Raw genomic sequence first — 13,613 nt, 5'->3', positions numbered from 1 at the left:
CTTCAAATTTATGGGGGCCCAGAGGCCGAGGAAGAGACTCGAATACCCGCTAACCCGCAGCCCCATTCATTTGCATTTTATTACCGCGGACGCATTTGCCACGGGTCATTCTGTAACAGGGCAGCCCCTGCCTAACAATGGTCACTCAATTGGAGATGGATCCGGAGACTGGCGACTGGAGCTGGAGCTGGAGAGGAGGCACTCAACCATGGCCAACTAAGCGCGACAACAATGACAGCAAATGGCAGTAGGTAGCCCCTGGAAATGAGACCCGAGTCCGCCCACTCTTGGTCCGACTTGCAACACTCGCACCTTGGCTCGAGTCACCCCATTTTATTCCGTTCCCCATGTTGCAAGAGCCAGTTGTCGAAGCACTCCATTGTCAAATTAGGCGGTCGCTGCGCAAACAAGCTGAAATTAGGTGACCAAACTAAACCAAGTCAAAGTCATCGCCAGCCAAAGCCAGCGATGGAGTGGCTTATGACTGGGCTCTGGATTTGGCAAAAAGTGCCAGCTCACTGCAATTGCATTGCCAATTCCCTTGAATCTGGCACTTTGTGCAGAATGAACTTGCCGATGAGCAGCTCTTCAAATCGAGAGTATGGAAACTGATTAGCCTGAATGGGGATAGGTTTAAAGAAGTCCAATTTAGGTGTATTGCGATGGCCAGTGAAGCATAAGTTCCTTCGGTATATCCCACATCTAGAATTTAACAATCATTGCCTGCCTAAATCTACTTCGTTTTTCCGCAAATGTAAAGTTAATTGCCAGAATTCATACACAACAATGCCCAGCACGCACATTTATGCGGTGTCTTCTGAGTCAGCAAAAAAGCATATCGTTTCCCCGAATGCATGTGGAAAACCTTCGGAAAACGCCGACAATCGCTGGCCAGATTTTCCCAAGACTAGGTAGCTACATTCTTGGCGGCATGCAAATTGACTTAATCTAGTATTTAGTTTACAAAAACCGCAGTCGAAGCCAAAGAAGTAGAGAGACAATTGTTTCCATCCAAGTCGAAGGTCGAAGCCGCTGAGGGCCCCTTTTTCAGCCTCTGGTCGGGTCAGTTACGGATTACTTCTGAAGCGCTCCTCGCGTTTAATTAAAGTCTTTAGCCCGCCCCTCGCAGCGGCTAATTATGTGAAAATGTGCCCGAGAAACGTCGACCTACACAGGCAACTGGCTCGCACTATTAGCCGCACTAATCATAGCTGGCTATTTACACCGACTACAGTTAAAGTCTTTGCGGTTGACAATTTCTGATTTGGTTTTTGGGCTGCCAGACAGACCGCAATTGGCACGTTCTCATCTCGGTTCAAGGGTGGGCATGGGCCATAAATTAAATATTGAAATTCTACCTCAACTTACTATTGTTGGGAGGACAAAAGCTGGCTTTAAAGATGGGCTCTCACTAGTTTGACTTATATTCCATCAGTGTCCATAGTTCCAATCTCTGTTCTAGTCACAACTAGTCACTCTAAAGTTCATATAATCCATCCTCAGAAATACTTCTGATCGATGATCATAAATCGTCCACTTTAGGAAACTTTGCTTTCGTTTCGGGCCTAGAATGGAAGCCAACTTAATGCGCTTGACCTTCAGCCGATAATGCTAGAGAGACAGAGACAAAGGCCCAAGACCCGGGGGTCCAGTTGAGGCAGTTGCCTTAGCATTTGCAACTATTTTTAGTGGCTGTCATTGAAGTAGATCACTGAGAATTTCGCATGTGCCGAATAACTAGGCCCTCATTGTACTGCGCAGTGCGCACTGCAATTGCAACTTGACCCTATTCCGGGTTTGATTTAGACTTAGATTCTTTGTCAGCGATTTATTTTGGTTTCGATTTCGATTTCGGTTGCGGGGGAATTAAGTTGTTAAATAAATTGGTGCCTAGTAGAGCAGGGCAATCATTTCTTGCAGAAACCGAGGAAATTAATGATTAACTCGAATGATTAATCTCGCATAATTCTGAGCTGGAAAAGAGGTGACTGTCGCCACTCCATTGGGTGACTTCATTGACAATGGCTGGGGATTGGCAACACCATCTCACATCTTGGGACAACAACGCCACCCCATTCAGGCCCCGGGTGTGAGGCAACATCCCATATGGACCCATATCCATGCCCCTTCGGTCTCGTGGCAACTCACCACAGAAAGAGTGGTGCAAAAGCGGCTGAAGCGGGAGCAGAAAAAAGTGGCTGGAGCATTCGCCACAGCCGAGTGGCTGAGAAATCAAAAGTCTTGGCATTGTGCCGACTGCTCTGCGACTGCGCAGCTCCCTTCTCTGCTGGCGGCATTCGCACATTTCGCGCTTATTTAATGGAAACTTGCTTTTAGAATCGCCACAGTATTCCGGGCAACTTGGCGGTGCTTGTATCTGGTGCCGTTAAACTACTACATGTAATCTCCTTCCCAGTTCAAAAATCAAATCCTTTAGTGAAGTGTTTCCAACTCGGACTTACAACCACCTTTCGTCTCTTGTGTTTACTTTTAGCAAAAATACCCTCTACGACTCAAGTGCATTTGAACCAAAAAGCATTTTCCAAAAAATAAAATGGCCAACTTTTTGTGCTTCGTGATCCTTTCGTTGTCTTTGTGCGCCAGTGTGGTGGTGGCTCGACCAGGATACGCCTTGGACTACTATGTGAGTCAGGATACAGTTTGTTTTTTCGTCTGTGTATAAGGATGTTTGCTCGATTCTTCTCCTAGTCAGAAATCGGCTTATAAAATTGACTTAAAGAACAACATAATGGATCATGGAACTCCTTAGACTAAATATACAAAAACCACTCAAATCAAAAACATATATTTAACATAGTATTACCTTTCTCGCCTCAGGATCATCCAAAATACGCCTTCAACTACGGCGTGGCGGACCATACCACTGGAGACGTGAAGTCGCAGCACGAGACCCGCGACGGCGACGTGGTCAAGGGTAAGTTCTATTGTTAGCCTTCGAGCCTCATATTGTTATCTCCAATTTCTACCCATTAGGTCAGTACTCCCTGGTTGAGCCTGACGGCTCCATTCGTACTGTGGACTACACAGCGGATCCCATCCACGGTTTCAACGCAGTGGTGACAAAGTCGGGACCCACTGTCCACGCCCAGGCTGTCGTGGCCAAGCCCATTGTGGCCCACAAGCCCATTCTGACCCATTACGAGCCGCAGGTGGTGAAGCACGTGGCTCCAGCCCCTCTGGTTGTGGCTGCCTCCCCAGCACCATACGGTAAGTACTCTGTTTCTTGAGAGGATAAGGGGGACTTAGTCAGGGAATAGCTGCACTATTTTAGTTGGCCTTCACTTCTACTTTACTCTCTGGTGGCACTTCTTCCCTACAAAACCCACTCCTGCGTAGTTGAATCTTCGGGGCCCACTCCCACTCCCACAGCCACTTCCATTTCCATTTTCGATTCCATTTCCATTTCCACTTGCTCTTTTAGGCATGAACACGTATCGCATGCTAAAGCTGTTCAGGCGTCATGCCAACTATCTGAACAATCAGTATCGCAAATTGCGCCCAGACGACGAAGACGATGCCGATGCTGATCTTGGCGTTGACGTTGATTACTATGCAGCCTACTGAGAATATCTTTACCATAATTCCATTGTAATATCATCATTTCTAGCTTGGGTTGGCAATTCATTCAATAAATTGCAATTAGTCTCGTTGAGTTCGTGCCCAGTGGAGCAGCTAAAATGAATCATATACCCGGGCGGAAGGAGGGCAGTAACTGGGTTACAAATGTGTAACATCATTAGCACGGTTGACTAATCCAAGGCACGCCCACCCAGCAGTTGCCTCACTTTTCACTGATCTGATCCCAAAGATCTTGGCTTTGTTTGTGCTCAAGTTTTCTGCACTTACGGGCCTTGAATTTCCCACACTGATTATGTCAGGTGCATCATCTTTCCAAAAAATAAAAAAGCACACACAGCCACCGCAACATATTTTTCATGAAAATGGCTGTTTCTTCTTCAGCGATTTCCATTCTCCAGCTCACACTCCTCACAAAGCAAACAGCATAATGTTCTCAATGTCGCAACATTTTGTCTCTGCCGTGGTTGTTGATGTTGTTGCTGTGGCAGCCTGGGAAACAACTACACACTCATGTGAAAACTCATAATTGTTGTGGGTGCTGCGGTGCAATTTTAATTGAGAATTATCAGCAAAACGCACAACGAAAGAAATCAGCAAGCCCCCCTTGCAAAAAACAAAAGACTTAGGCAACGAACTTTGCATACAAAACGGCAAGCAAAAGCTACTTGCAAGCAGCGTCAAACAAACAGCACCTGTGACCAATTGACTGACAAATTCGTGCACAAAACCCCATTATTTGCTTAAAGAAATTGCAAAGAAAATAGTACGGTCTTTGGTCAGAGCATTGAGATGTTGGGTTCGTTTATTTTTACATTTTGCTGAGCTACTTAACTACAATAACAATCTGTTAGCACAGCTGTTGCCGTAGTTTACTTTAGTTTTTTGTCGGTCATTATTACAACAGCGAAGAGAGCGAAATAAATTTAAGCCGACCCCCGGCCAGCCAACTCAAGTATATATTTGTATGTCTATTCCGATCTTCAAGTGGCCAAGCACTATGCGCCGGCGGCAGCTGCTCCCATCCACTACGACTACGACGACGGCTACTACAACCAGGCCCAGTACGAGTACATTCCCCAGTACGACGCCGGCCACTACGGACACTATGCGAGCCCCTATGCGGGCCACTACTAGGGCCGGCCAGGACCAGGCGGATGTTCTAGGCCTTTAAGCAACACTTAGTTCGTACTCTTCCAGGAAACTCGATGGATTCTCTCAGAGCTAGACCTGACTAGACCTGCCTAAAGAGGATAGCTGCAAGTTTGTTCCAACTTAAGTTATGTAAAATATATCTGTACAATAAAGTTTCGAAAACGACAATCTGAATTGCGAAATAATTTAAATAGAAATGGTTTTTTTTACTTTTTTATAATAAATTAAAGTATGAATATATTCAAATATAAATGTTTTGCTTACCTTACCTAGCAGATGTCTTAAATAAATTTCATAAGCAGCTCCCCCAACCGATTCTGTCGATGTTGGCGTTACAATTTACACTTCTCGAGTTATTAATTCAGTCTGATCTACCCAGTATAGGCGATACTTATCCCATGGCCAATTGAGTGCTTTGAATTTCATTTGCGAATTCAAAGACAGCTAGAAATATTGCCTTTTTCCGTTGGCGTTTCCCCAAAAAAATTTCCATTGACAGAAGCAAAAAAGTTTGAGATTTTCACGGTTCACAAATTAGTTTACATAAGCGCTTTTTCTGGGCTTCAGTTTCTGTTGCGGATGGTCCATATCATGGCTTAATTGGCTCTCAAGACATTTCTTCCGGTGGCTGCAGCTGACCCGCCAAATGGCCAAAGAAAAGCGTTAAATGCTTTTAACCAAAGCCAAAGCTTGGCCTAAACAGGGTTTGAAAACAGGGAGGAAACTGATGCTCACAAATCTGTAGCAGACTTTCTGGCGCATGTTAAGACTTTTAAACGAAGAGCCACTCTGAAATTATACAAAAAATGGCTGGCTTCATGTCATACGCTTTGCTGTACATTTCCTTTATGGCAGTAGCTGGCAAAAAAAGTTGTAACACCCCAACGTATACTTAATATTTCGACAAAATATCACTCATACGATCGGGGGGTCAGTAGTAATTGCAGACTGTAATCTTGATGGTCGCTAATCTGCGTACACGACATACCATACAATTAGCCAATCGTTTAATTTACAAATAAATTGAATTCGGACTCGATCTTAATAACTACTAATGGTTCTGGCCAGTACTGATTGCAGCCAATCTGCACCACGCAGAGACCTCTCCGGGGCATTACACAACGGATGTTGGCGTTGATAGCACTGCTCTAACTAACTGGAAGCGTCTTCTTAGCGTCATGTTTGTGGCCCAAGGTTGCGGACCAAGAACTGGTCTCCCAGTTGCTTTGCATAAATCGCAGATTAGACCGTTCAGTGCGAGATCTAAAGCAACTGAGTTATGAGTTGCATTGCCTCCACAATGTATTCAAATAATTTGTTCCAGTGTGAGATTGCATCAGGCTGGACGGAGTCGGGCTCCGCTCTAGGTTTGCACAACCCGAAGTCATTTGGGCGCATTAGGATTGAATTAAAATTGCTGGGATTGTGCGGGCTCCAATGAAAGTGACAATTAACCAAACTAAAACTAAAAACTGAAACTGTTTTTGTTTGCTGGCATTTCCTCGAGTGTTTGTCAGAGAGGTTTGGGTCTCCAGTTCACAGCCTCAGAGCCAGAGTATAAAGAGTCAAACCTCAATTATAGTAAACGCCAGCAGCAGCCTACCCGACTCCTATATATATAACATATGGACGCTTGTATATATGGGCAGGTATATATTCGGAGCGAGTATATGGCACCGGTAAGCTGCCTGCCAAAGTGGACAATTTAATGTGGCTGTCATGTTAAGTGCCAAGCCAATAATTTAAGCCTCATTTTTCGTGGCTAAGAAATGCTTCAGCTGGGTGGCAAAGAGTTCAAAGGAAACCTCGGAAAACCACTCTGCGAATAGAACTTTCGACGGCTTTGGAGTACAGGAAACGATAGGAGCGCCTTTTTCATTTTAATTTTTCTTATACAATACAACAAATTGCCGGTCAAAGTCCAATAGCATTTCATTAGCAGTCAATTTAAAATAATCTACCGTGATTACTTCCGACTCGGAGCGAAAACAAACTTGGAACCCAACTGACAGACCGACCACGTGCCCGACTCAAAGTTGATCGGCATCGATCAGACTCGTTCATTTGAAACAATTTCTGCAACCGCAAATAAATCTGATTTTTCTACTAAGTTTTTTTTTCGATCATCAGACGAGTCTCAACTCTCTTGAACTCCGTTTTGCAACCGCAGATATTATATTGAATAGGTAATGTCTTTTCCAGAGAGGCTTGCCAAAATTAAGTCATAAACGACTGCCGCGCGGTGGCATCCGAAACCGGCTAAACCGAAGGCTCTTTGGCGTCTATTATTGATGTCTGGGGCCGAGTGTCTGCCCGTTGTGGCATGGATGGTTTCCAAATGTAGCATTCATGCATTACAAAACCTCCTTGAATAAGACATAGTAGTGAGACACTCTTATTTTTGATTCTGACTAGCCGTAAAGATGCAAAGCACACGACCCTTTCGAAGTGATTGTTGTAGAGAGATAAAGAAGCACGTTTTATGTGTGTTTTTCAGCAAATATTGCAAAATGAGTTGTAACACATGTGTGTTTGTGTCATTGACTCATGGAGCAGCAGATCAGAACACCTCGATCCAGGTGTCGACCTAAGGTTACCCTTTACTTGGAGTTCTAGTAAGCCTCCTAATAGCCCCCCGACTTACAAAGCTCAACTGCAAGACCATGACTCAGTCGTACCCTTCAATGCGATGCAGGCCAGGCAGCTCCATTTGATGCGTCACTTTACTATCAGCTCTGAACAATCTGAGCCTCACTCGCAAAATCAAAAGCAAAAATTGCAAAAAGTACAGAATAAAGGCGAACATCGTTTGTCGATTTTACAGATGACGGAGCTGGCGAGGGGATGGGGATATGGATATAGACGGGTTATGGTTATAGTTATTATTGCATCGGATTTTCGAATTTTGCAAGGCTGCTGCTGCTCGTCGCTGCTGTTTTGTGAGTCGATGCAGTTTTGTTGCCTGTTTTGTGCCTTTTTATGCTTTCGGTGTGTGATGTTTGAAACTAATTTGCGGTTACAAGCAATTGTTGCTCTCGAGGGGTTTTTGTGCGGCATCATGCCCTTTTGTTGTTCGCTGCTCCGGCCCCGGGCTCCGGGCTGCCCCGGACTTATTGAATCCGATTCAGGGAAGGCAGACCCGGCTCGCAATTACTGTTCGTGGAGTGCTCGCAAAAAGTTAATTAAATCACACACAAGGCGAGGAAGAATTGCAACAGAGAATGATCTAATTTGGTCGTGGGGGCAGATGTATAGATTTATTTTTTTAGCTCTGCAAACACCATACAATTATGCACGCCACGATTTTCGTGCTGTCAGAGGTGGCAGAGGCGACTAAATCAGAGTCCCAGCGAGTTGACAATCTAAAATCCGAAAGAGCCAGACCGGAGATGGCATCTTCTGGCGGTGAGCGTAAATAACTCCAAGTGCACTCCAAACACTTCAGAGCGAGCGTGGCAGCTAAGCAAAGTGGTTCAGTTTTCAAGTGTTTGCCATTGATATTACGGCCCACACAGCCCGGCCTCTGATTCCCAGCGTCCACCTCCCAACTAGCAACTCGCAACTAGCAACTATCAACGTGCAACCTGCAACTTGCAACTGGCAACTAGCAACACCACCATCCAGCAACACCATTACCAGCAACACAGGCAACTCGCAACGCAAAAGTAAGTGGCTGACTGTTGAAGGAAGTCGTTGGTTTGTTTTCTGGGGACCTGAGACCTCCTTAATTTTTGGACTTTCATTTCCCAGCATCCAACAATAAATGATGGAAAATCTTATTAAAAACAAGCCCAGAAATCTGTTACAATTATCAGTCGGTTTCCAATTTGCATAAACCAAAGTTCAATCATAAAAAATAGCCAGACATCAATAACGGCTTTTGCATTTTGCCTGGCCAAGTTTTGGCAAGTTTTTCGGCCCCTTCGAAAACTTTCATAAGCAAAGTCGGATTTCCATGAACTTCAAGACTTCAAGTCTAAAGTGTTTCTATTTTCCTTATTTTATTCGACAACGTTGGCCTTTTTCCGCAATTGTCACATTCAATTGTCATTGTCATTGCTCTTTGGTTTCTGGCTCTTGTCTTCAATCCTGGCCCGACTCGAGATTTATATATACCCGCTGCCCATTTTGGAGCACATTATGTAAATTTTTGTTTATTTAAAACGGGTTGGCAGCGGCTGCTGTTTCAGTTTTAAGTTTTTCAGTTTTCAGTTTGTTTTCTGTTTGTGGCTTCCATTCCCAGTCAGGTTCGCAACATTTGTGCGATTCCTATCGCATTCGAGTGCTTTCGGAGCTGTCCTAGCCATGCATTTTAATTGGGAAGTGCACCGCACTCGAGTTCGAGTTCCTGGCCCGTTCCATAAAAGGCCTTGCCTCGGTTGGCCGAAAGAAAGGTTTCAGCCAACTGTGGAGCGTGGAGAGCTGGTCACGAAGGCGGCCTTGAAAGCGCTCTTCTTCTCTACCCATGACGTTATGCAATCGCGAGCAATCGGGATCACGTTGAGGGGGGACTGAGTGACTACGAGTGGGCCAAGAGTCGGACCGGCTAAAACGGAGAACAACTTGGTATGGGAGCCAAAATTGCGGAAGATAAAAAGAGGATTGTTGGGGGTAATGGTCGAATGGCTCTGCAAGTGTTATGATCATTTCGTTTTTATGGGTCTTCCGACGCAGACAGTGCTCATAAAATGGTCAGCAACTCGACAACAATCTTAAAAGGTGATAGGAAACGCACTCGTTATTCTAAACCCGTTTAGTTTTATAACCATTTCACAGAACTTGAATTGTTACTTATGGATAACCAAAAAGGTTCCCAATTCTTGTGATTAAATCATTGTATCTTCTAAAAGATAGAATTGCTAAGAACTAGAACTCTTAGACTTTTAATACAAACCCTAGCAAACCCATATCTTTGCCAATGTTGTTTGGAAAGTATTTCTTATAGACTCTTTTAATAATGAGAAAGTTTTGAAATGTTTCAAAATTAATATCTTTCTCCCAATGACAGATTTGACAGATTTTAAAAAATCCTTGCTTTCTCTCCTTTCTTTTTCTGCCCAGCTCTTTTTAGTTGTTCGTTGGCTAATATTTTGTATACATATATCTTTCCCCCATGGCAATTAAGTGAACTTAACAGTAACTTCCCCCATTACCGCCTAACGGTAGCCTGGCGCAGCATTGGCGGCGACATTGGCGGTGATGCTGCGAATATTGCAGCCTCCAGCAACAGCAACGGCAACAGCAACATCAACGATTGCTATATAGATAGGAAAAAATAGCATTGAGTAAGGTTATGCTATAGCTATGGCTATATCTAAAGCTGGGCACGACGATGCGATGCGGGGATACTGCTTCAGCTTCGGGCACAGCTTCAGCTCAAATCTCGAGTGCATTGAGCAATGTTATGTGAGACAAGCACCCGCATAACTAAAAGCTGCAAATGGTCAACTGGGCGGGGGGAGTGGGCTGGTAGGGGTTAGGCGGCAGGGGCAGGGGCTGGGGCAGGGGGCCTCATGCGGTGGCAGTTCATTATGTAAACAAAGCAAGGAAAACAAGAAATCTGGCCACAAATCAATAAGCGAAAAAAGTGCTTTTATTTGTAGTCGCATGGCCTGGCTTCCGACCGACTGACAGCCTGACAAACTGACAGACCAACTGACTGACTGACCGAGTGAGGCTGCCTTCCATTCGAACTCCAACTCCAGCTTCCAGTTATGAATAAACATCGCCAGCGTGTCTCAGCCCGGCCTAATGGAGCGTATGGGCCTGCGTCTAGGCTGAAATTTCATCGCACTCCTCCGACAGGCCGGAGAAATGAAAATAGTTTCTCGTTCGATATGTTTTTGTTTTGCCATTTCATTTTATTGCATTGCAATTAGCAAGTCGAAAGGAAAATTGTTGTCCCGATCCAGCCGGTTTTCCCGGCCCAGGTCTTCCCGGCCACTTTTTGTCCGCCCAATTTGCGCCAGTGCAGTTCGTGGCATTTAGAGGCGCCCAGGAGGAGATGGTCCAAAACGTGCCCTCGCCGCTCGATTCTGTGAATTATGGCACCCAGCCAGCCGACCCTGCAATTAGCTTTTGGCGCCAAAACGCGGCTTAGATTTATCTAGTCGGACTGGAGTGGCGGGAGGATTGTGCAATCCCAGGGGGCGTATGCGTAATCCTGCCCATGGCCAATCGAAAGTTGCAAGTCGCCTGCCTAATTAGACAATTTCTCTATTACTGGAAGAGAATTCGCGACTGCCTTTCACAAAGCCCGCGGTTCAATTACATGGCTGTAACCAATCAAAAGGGCATTGATTTTTATGAACTGGCGAGGCGGCCGAGTGGGATGGCTCACCTGCTGTTCAAATCTTTGCATTTGCCGCGAAACGTGCCCGCCGCCAAGATAGTGAGTAAAAAAGTGACTTAACCATCATGATGCAAGAAGAGAAAGAAAGTGGCCACTTGCCACTAGCCACTAGCGGGACCTGTGCCTCATAAACGGCAATCTCCTCGTGGCGGCCGAGCCCATGGCCAAATCAGAAAGAAAAAGAAATAAGGAACCCAGGTGCCTGGGTCAGACCAATCCGCCAATCCACTCTAACATCAAGTCACGTTAGGGCATGTTGGCCAGGCCAGCCGAGATCGCGCCTGGCCATCCATAATGTGCATATTGCAGACTTTTTCCTTTTTATCGACTGCTCGCTTTTGGTTTTGGTTTTGGCTTTGGCTTTTTGCTTGAAACTAAATTGCCTTGACTAAGCGACTGGGCCGAGTGTTTGCCTCTAACGAAGTGTGAAAGATGCTGGTCTTTGATTCGAATTGATTGCCCAACTGCGGCATGCCACGCCAAAGAAACCACACGCTGCAAGGTTCGTTTTTGTTTTCGGCTACTGCTGCTGCTGCACCGTGAAGATGTAGTTAACAACGTGACTATGTAATCAGCATCGCTCCGAACGGGCTAGGAAGTGGCCACGAGCTTTCAGCCGCTGCCGTAACTGCAAAGTGCAAATGGATTTCACCCCTCTCCTGGCCACTCCTCCGGCTACTCCCACTCCAGGCCACAAATCGCCACCCATCGCTCCCACTCTTCTCGATCACTTCGCTGTGTTTCTAATCAAATTAATTTTGGCAGCCGGTCAGGCCCACGTGTCCGGTCAGCATGGCATATGGATTTGGACTCGGTTTCGTTGGCATTATGGCGTTGGCTCTGCCCAGCTTGCTTCAGATTGCGCATACGCAGCGTGGCCCGGCTGCACTGACTGAGTTTTTCAACGATTTTCGGCAGAATCACGACGACCAAAGGGTGAGTGTGGAAGGTGCTACAGAATAAGCCTAAGTCTAAGTCTAGTCTCATTTCAACAGATCCTCTACTCGCATCAGTACCAGATCTCCGATGTGGCCAGCCAGGTCCACATCCTGCACCGAGAGCAGCGCAAAGGCGAGCATGTTACCGGCTCGTACTGCCACTTGGAGCCTAGTGGCCACATTCTCAGCGTGCACTACGAGGTGAGGGGCCCCCGCCGTGGATTCCGGGCCGTCATCGAGCAGCGGACAGGAAACAGCCGAGTCCACCAGGCCCTGGGAGTCCATGGCAGCCGGCAGCCAACTCGGGCTTTGGCCCTCGCCGAGCCTGTGGCATTTGTGATTTAAGGCAAGTGCCTACAAACCACAAGTGGCGGCAAACCGGCTGCGGCCGCTGGAATCAAGAAATCCAATTACGAATTATGTGTCTTGCTCCACGCAGCCGTAAATTGCTAAATGTTTAATTGTCTTTCAATGATTTCGCTGACTTGTTAAGCTTTTTTCTGATTTGCAATTTAAATCGATTTCTCACATGTTTTCACAAATTTTATTAAACGTAAAATGTAAATATATATTTTGGGTAATAAATTAGGCAATCCGGAATGGATTGAATTACTTGCTGACTTTTATTCAAAAGGCAGACATGAAGGCATTGTGATTATAATTTAGCCCATCTATAATGTCTGCAATATCTTTGGGGTGGGTCAGTTTTGAAAACAAAATGCAAATAAGCCGCCTAATTACGGTGCCACATTATGTAAGCCCTTGCAGAAACAATCCATATTTCAGTTAGAGACCAAGAATAATTGTATTTTCGTGAAATTACATTGACTTGCGGTCAGGGTCTGTAGAAATCTGCCGCTCTGTGATCAGCTTAAGTGATGCCCCAGAAGCCGTTGCCGCCGCCGTTCAACGACACTGCTAATTGCCCCAACTAATTGCCGCCGCATGTTATTGTGGCTCGCTTTTTGTTTGGTTGGTTTTGTGGGCCTGCGGCTACAAAAAGTCGCTCAAGAAAGTGCCAATCAGCGTGTGTTGGGGTCCGTTAGTCCGTGTGACAGCTCACCTTGCCAGCTTGCCCTTTTGACTGACCCCTACCAATTAAAAGACAATTTAGGCGCCATCTCTGCGAAGTTTCTTGATACACTCTTCCTATTTCAAATCCACTTTTGCTGGTTAAATATGCCACAATCGTTGCGAAAACTTTAGCCCTTAACCCTTGAAACATTTCACTGTTTATGTCTTAAATCTTTCTTTTAGTTTACATTAATTTTCATTAGCGCTTTTATTTTTTTCCAGCTCTCTTCCTTCGTTACGTTCGCTAATTACTATTGTGTCTGTTATCCCATTTCAAGTTCGTTTCCCAAGTCTTCTGATTTGGATCTCTTTTTCAAGTTCAAGTTCGTGGCCTGAGTCTTTTGATTTCCGTTAGTGATTTCCAACTTAGTGCTGGGCAGCCCAAGATTTCATTTCACATCTTTCGAAACAGCTTACCAGCCTAGTTCGTTACCTGTAAGCTTTCTTGCTTTCAATTAACTTCAATTACCCGCTGATTACCGCACGCAAGTTCGTTG

General features: G+C 45.4%; 2 protein-coding genes across 2 annotated transcripts; both read left to right on the top strand.

Annotated features, from left to right (window-relative positions):
* The first annotated feature begins 2,311 nt into the window (after positions 1–2,311).
* LOC6507584 (larval cuticle protein A3A) lies at positions 2,312–4,926 on the top strand. Its single transcript, XM_001955914.4, has 5 exons — positions 2,312–2,400; positions 2,495–2,644; positions 2,839–2,935; positions 2,995–3,228; positions 4,586–4,926. Exons 2-5 carry the CDS (start codon positions 2,555–2,557, stop codon positions 4,732–4,734), a joined length of 570 nt encoding a protein of 189 aa, XP_001955950.1. The 5' UTR covers positions 2,312–2,400; positions 2,495–2,554; the 3' UTR covers positions 4,735–4,926.
* A 3,160-nt stretch (positions 4,927–8,086) lies between these two features.
* On the top strand, positions 8,087–13,181 carry LOC6507585. The gene is made up of 3 exons (XM_044714841.1): positions 8,087–8,417; positions 11,870–12,040; positions 12,100–13,181. The coding sequence occupies exons 2-3, from the start codon at positions 11,897–11,899 to the stop codon at positions 12,385–12,387; spliced, it is 432 nt and encodes a 143-aa protein (XP_044570776.1). The 5' UTR covers positions 8,087–8,417; positions 11,870–11,896; the 3' UTR covers positions 12,388–13,181.
* The last annotated feature ends 432 nt before the right edge of the window (positions 13,182–13,613 follow it).

Source organism: Drosophila ananassae, chromosome 2R (assembly GCF_017639315.1).
Source record: "Drosophila ananassae strain 14024-0371.13 chromosome 2R, ASM1763931v2, whole genome shotgun sequence".
NCBI classification, from domain to species: Eukaryota; Metazoa; Arthropoda; class Insecta; order Diptera; family Drosophilidae; genus Drosophila; species Drosophila ananassae.
This window is presented reverse-complemented; position numbering and strand designations above follow the sequence as displayed.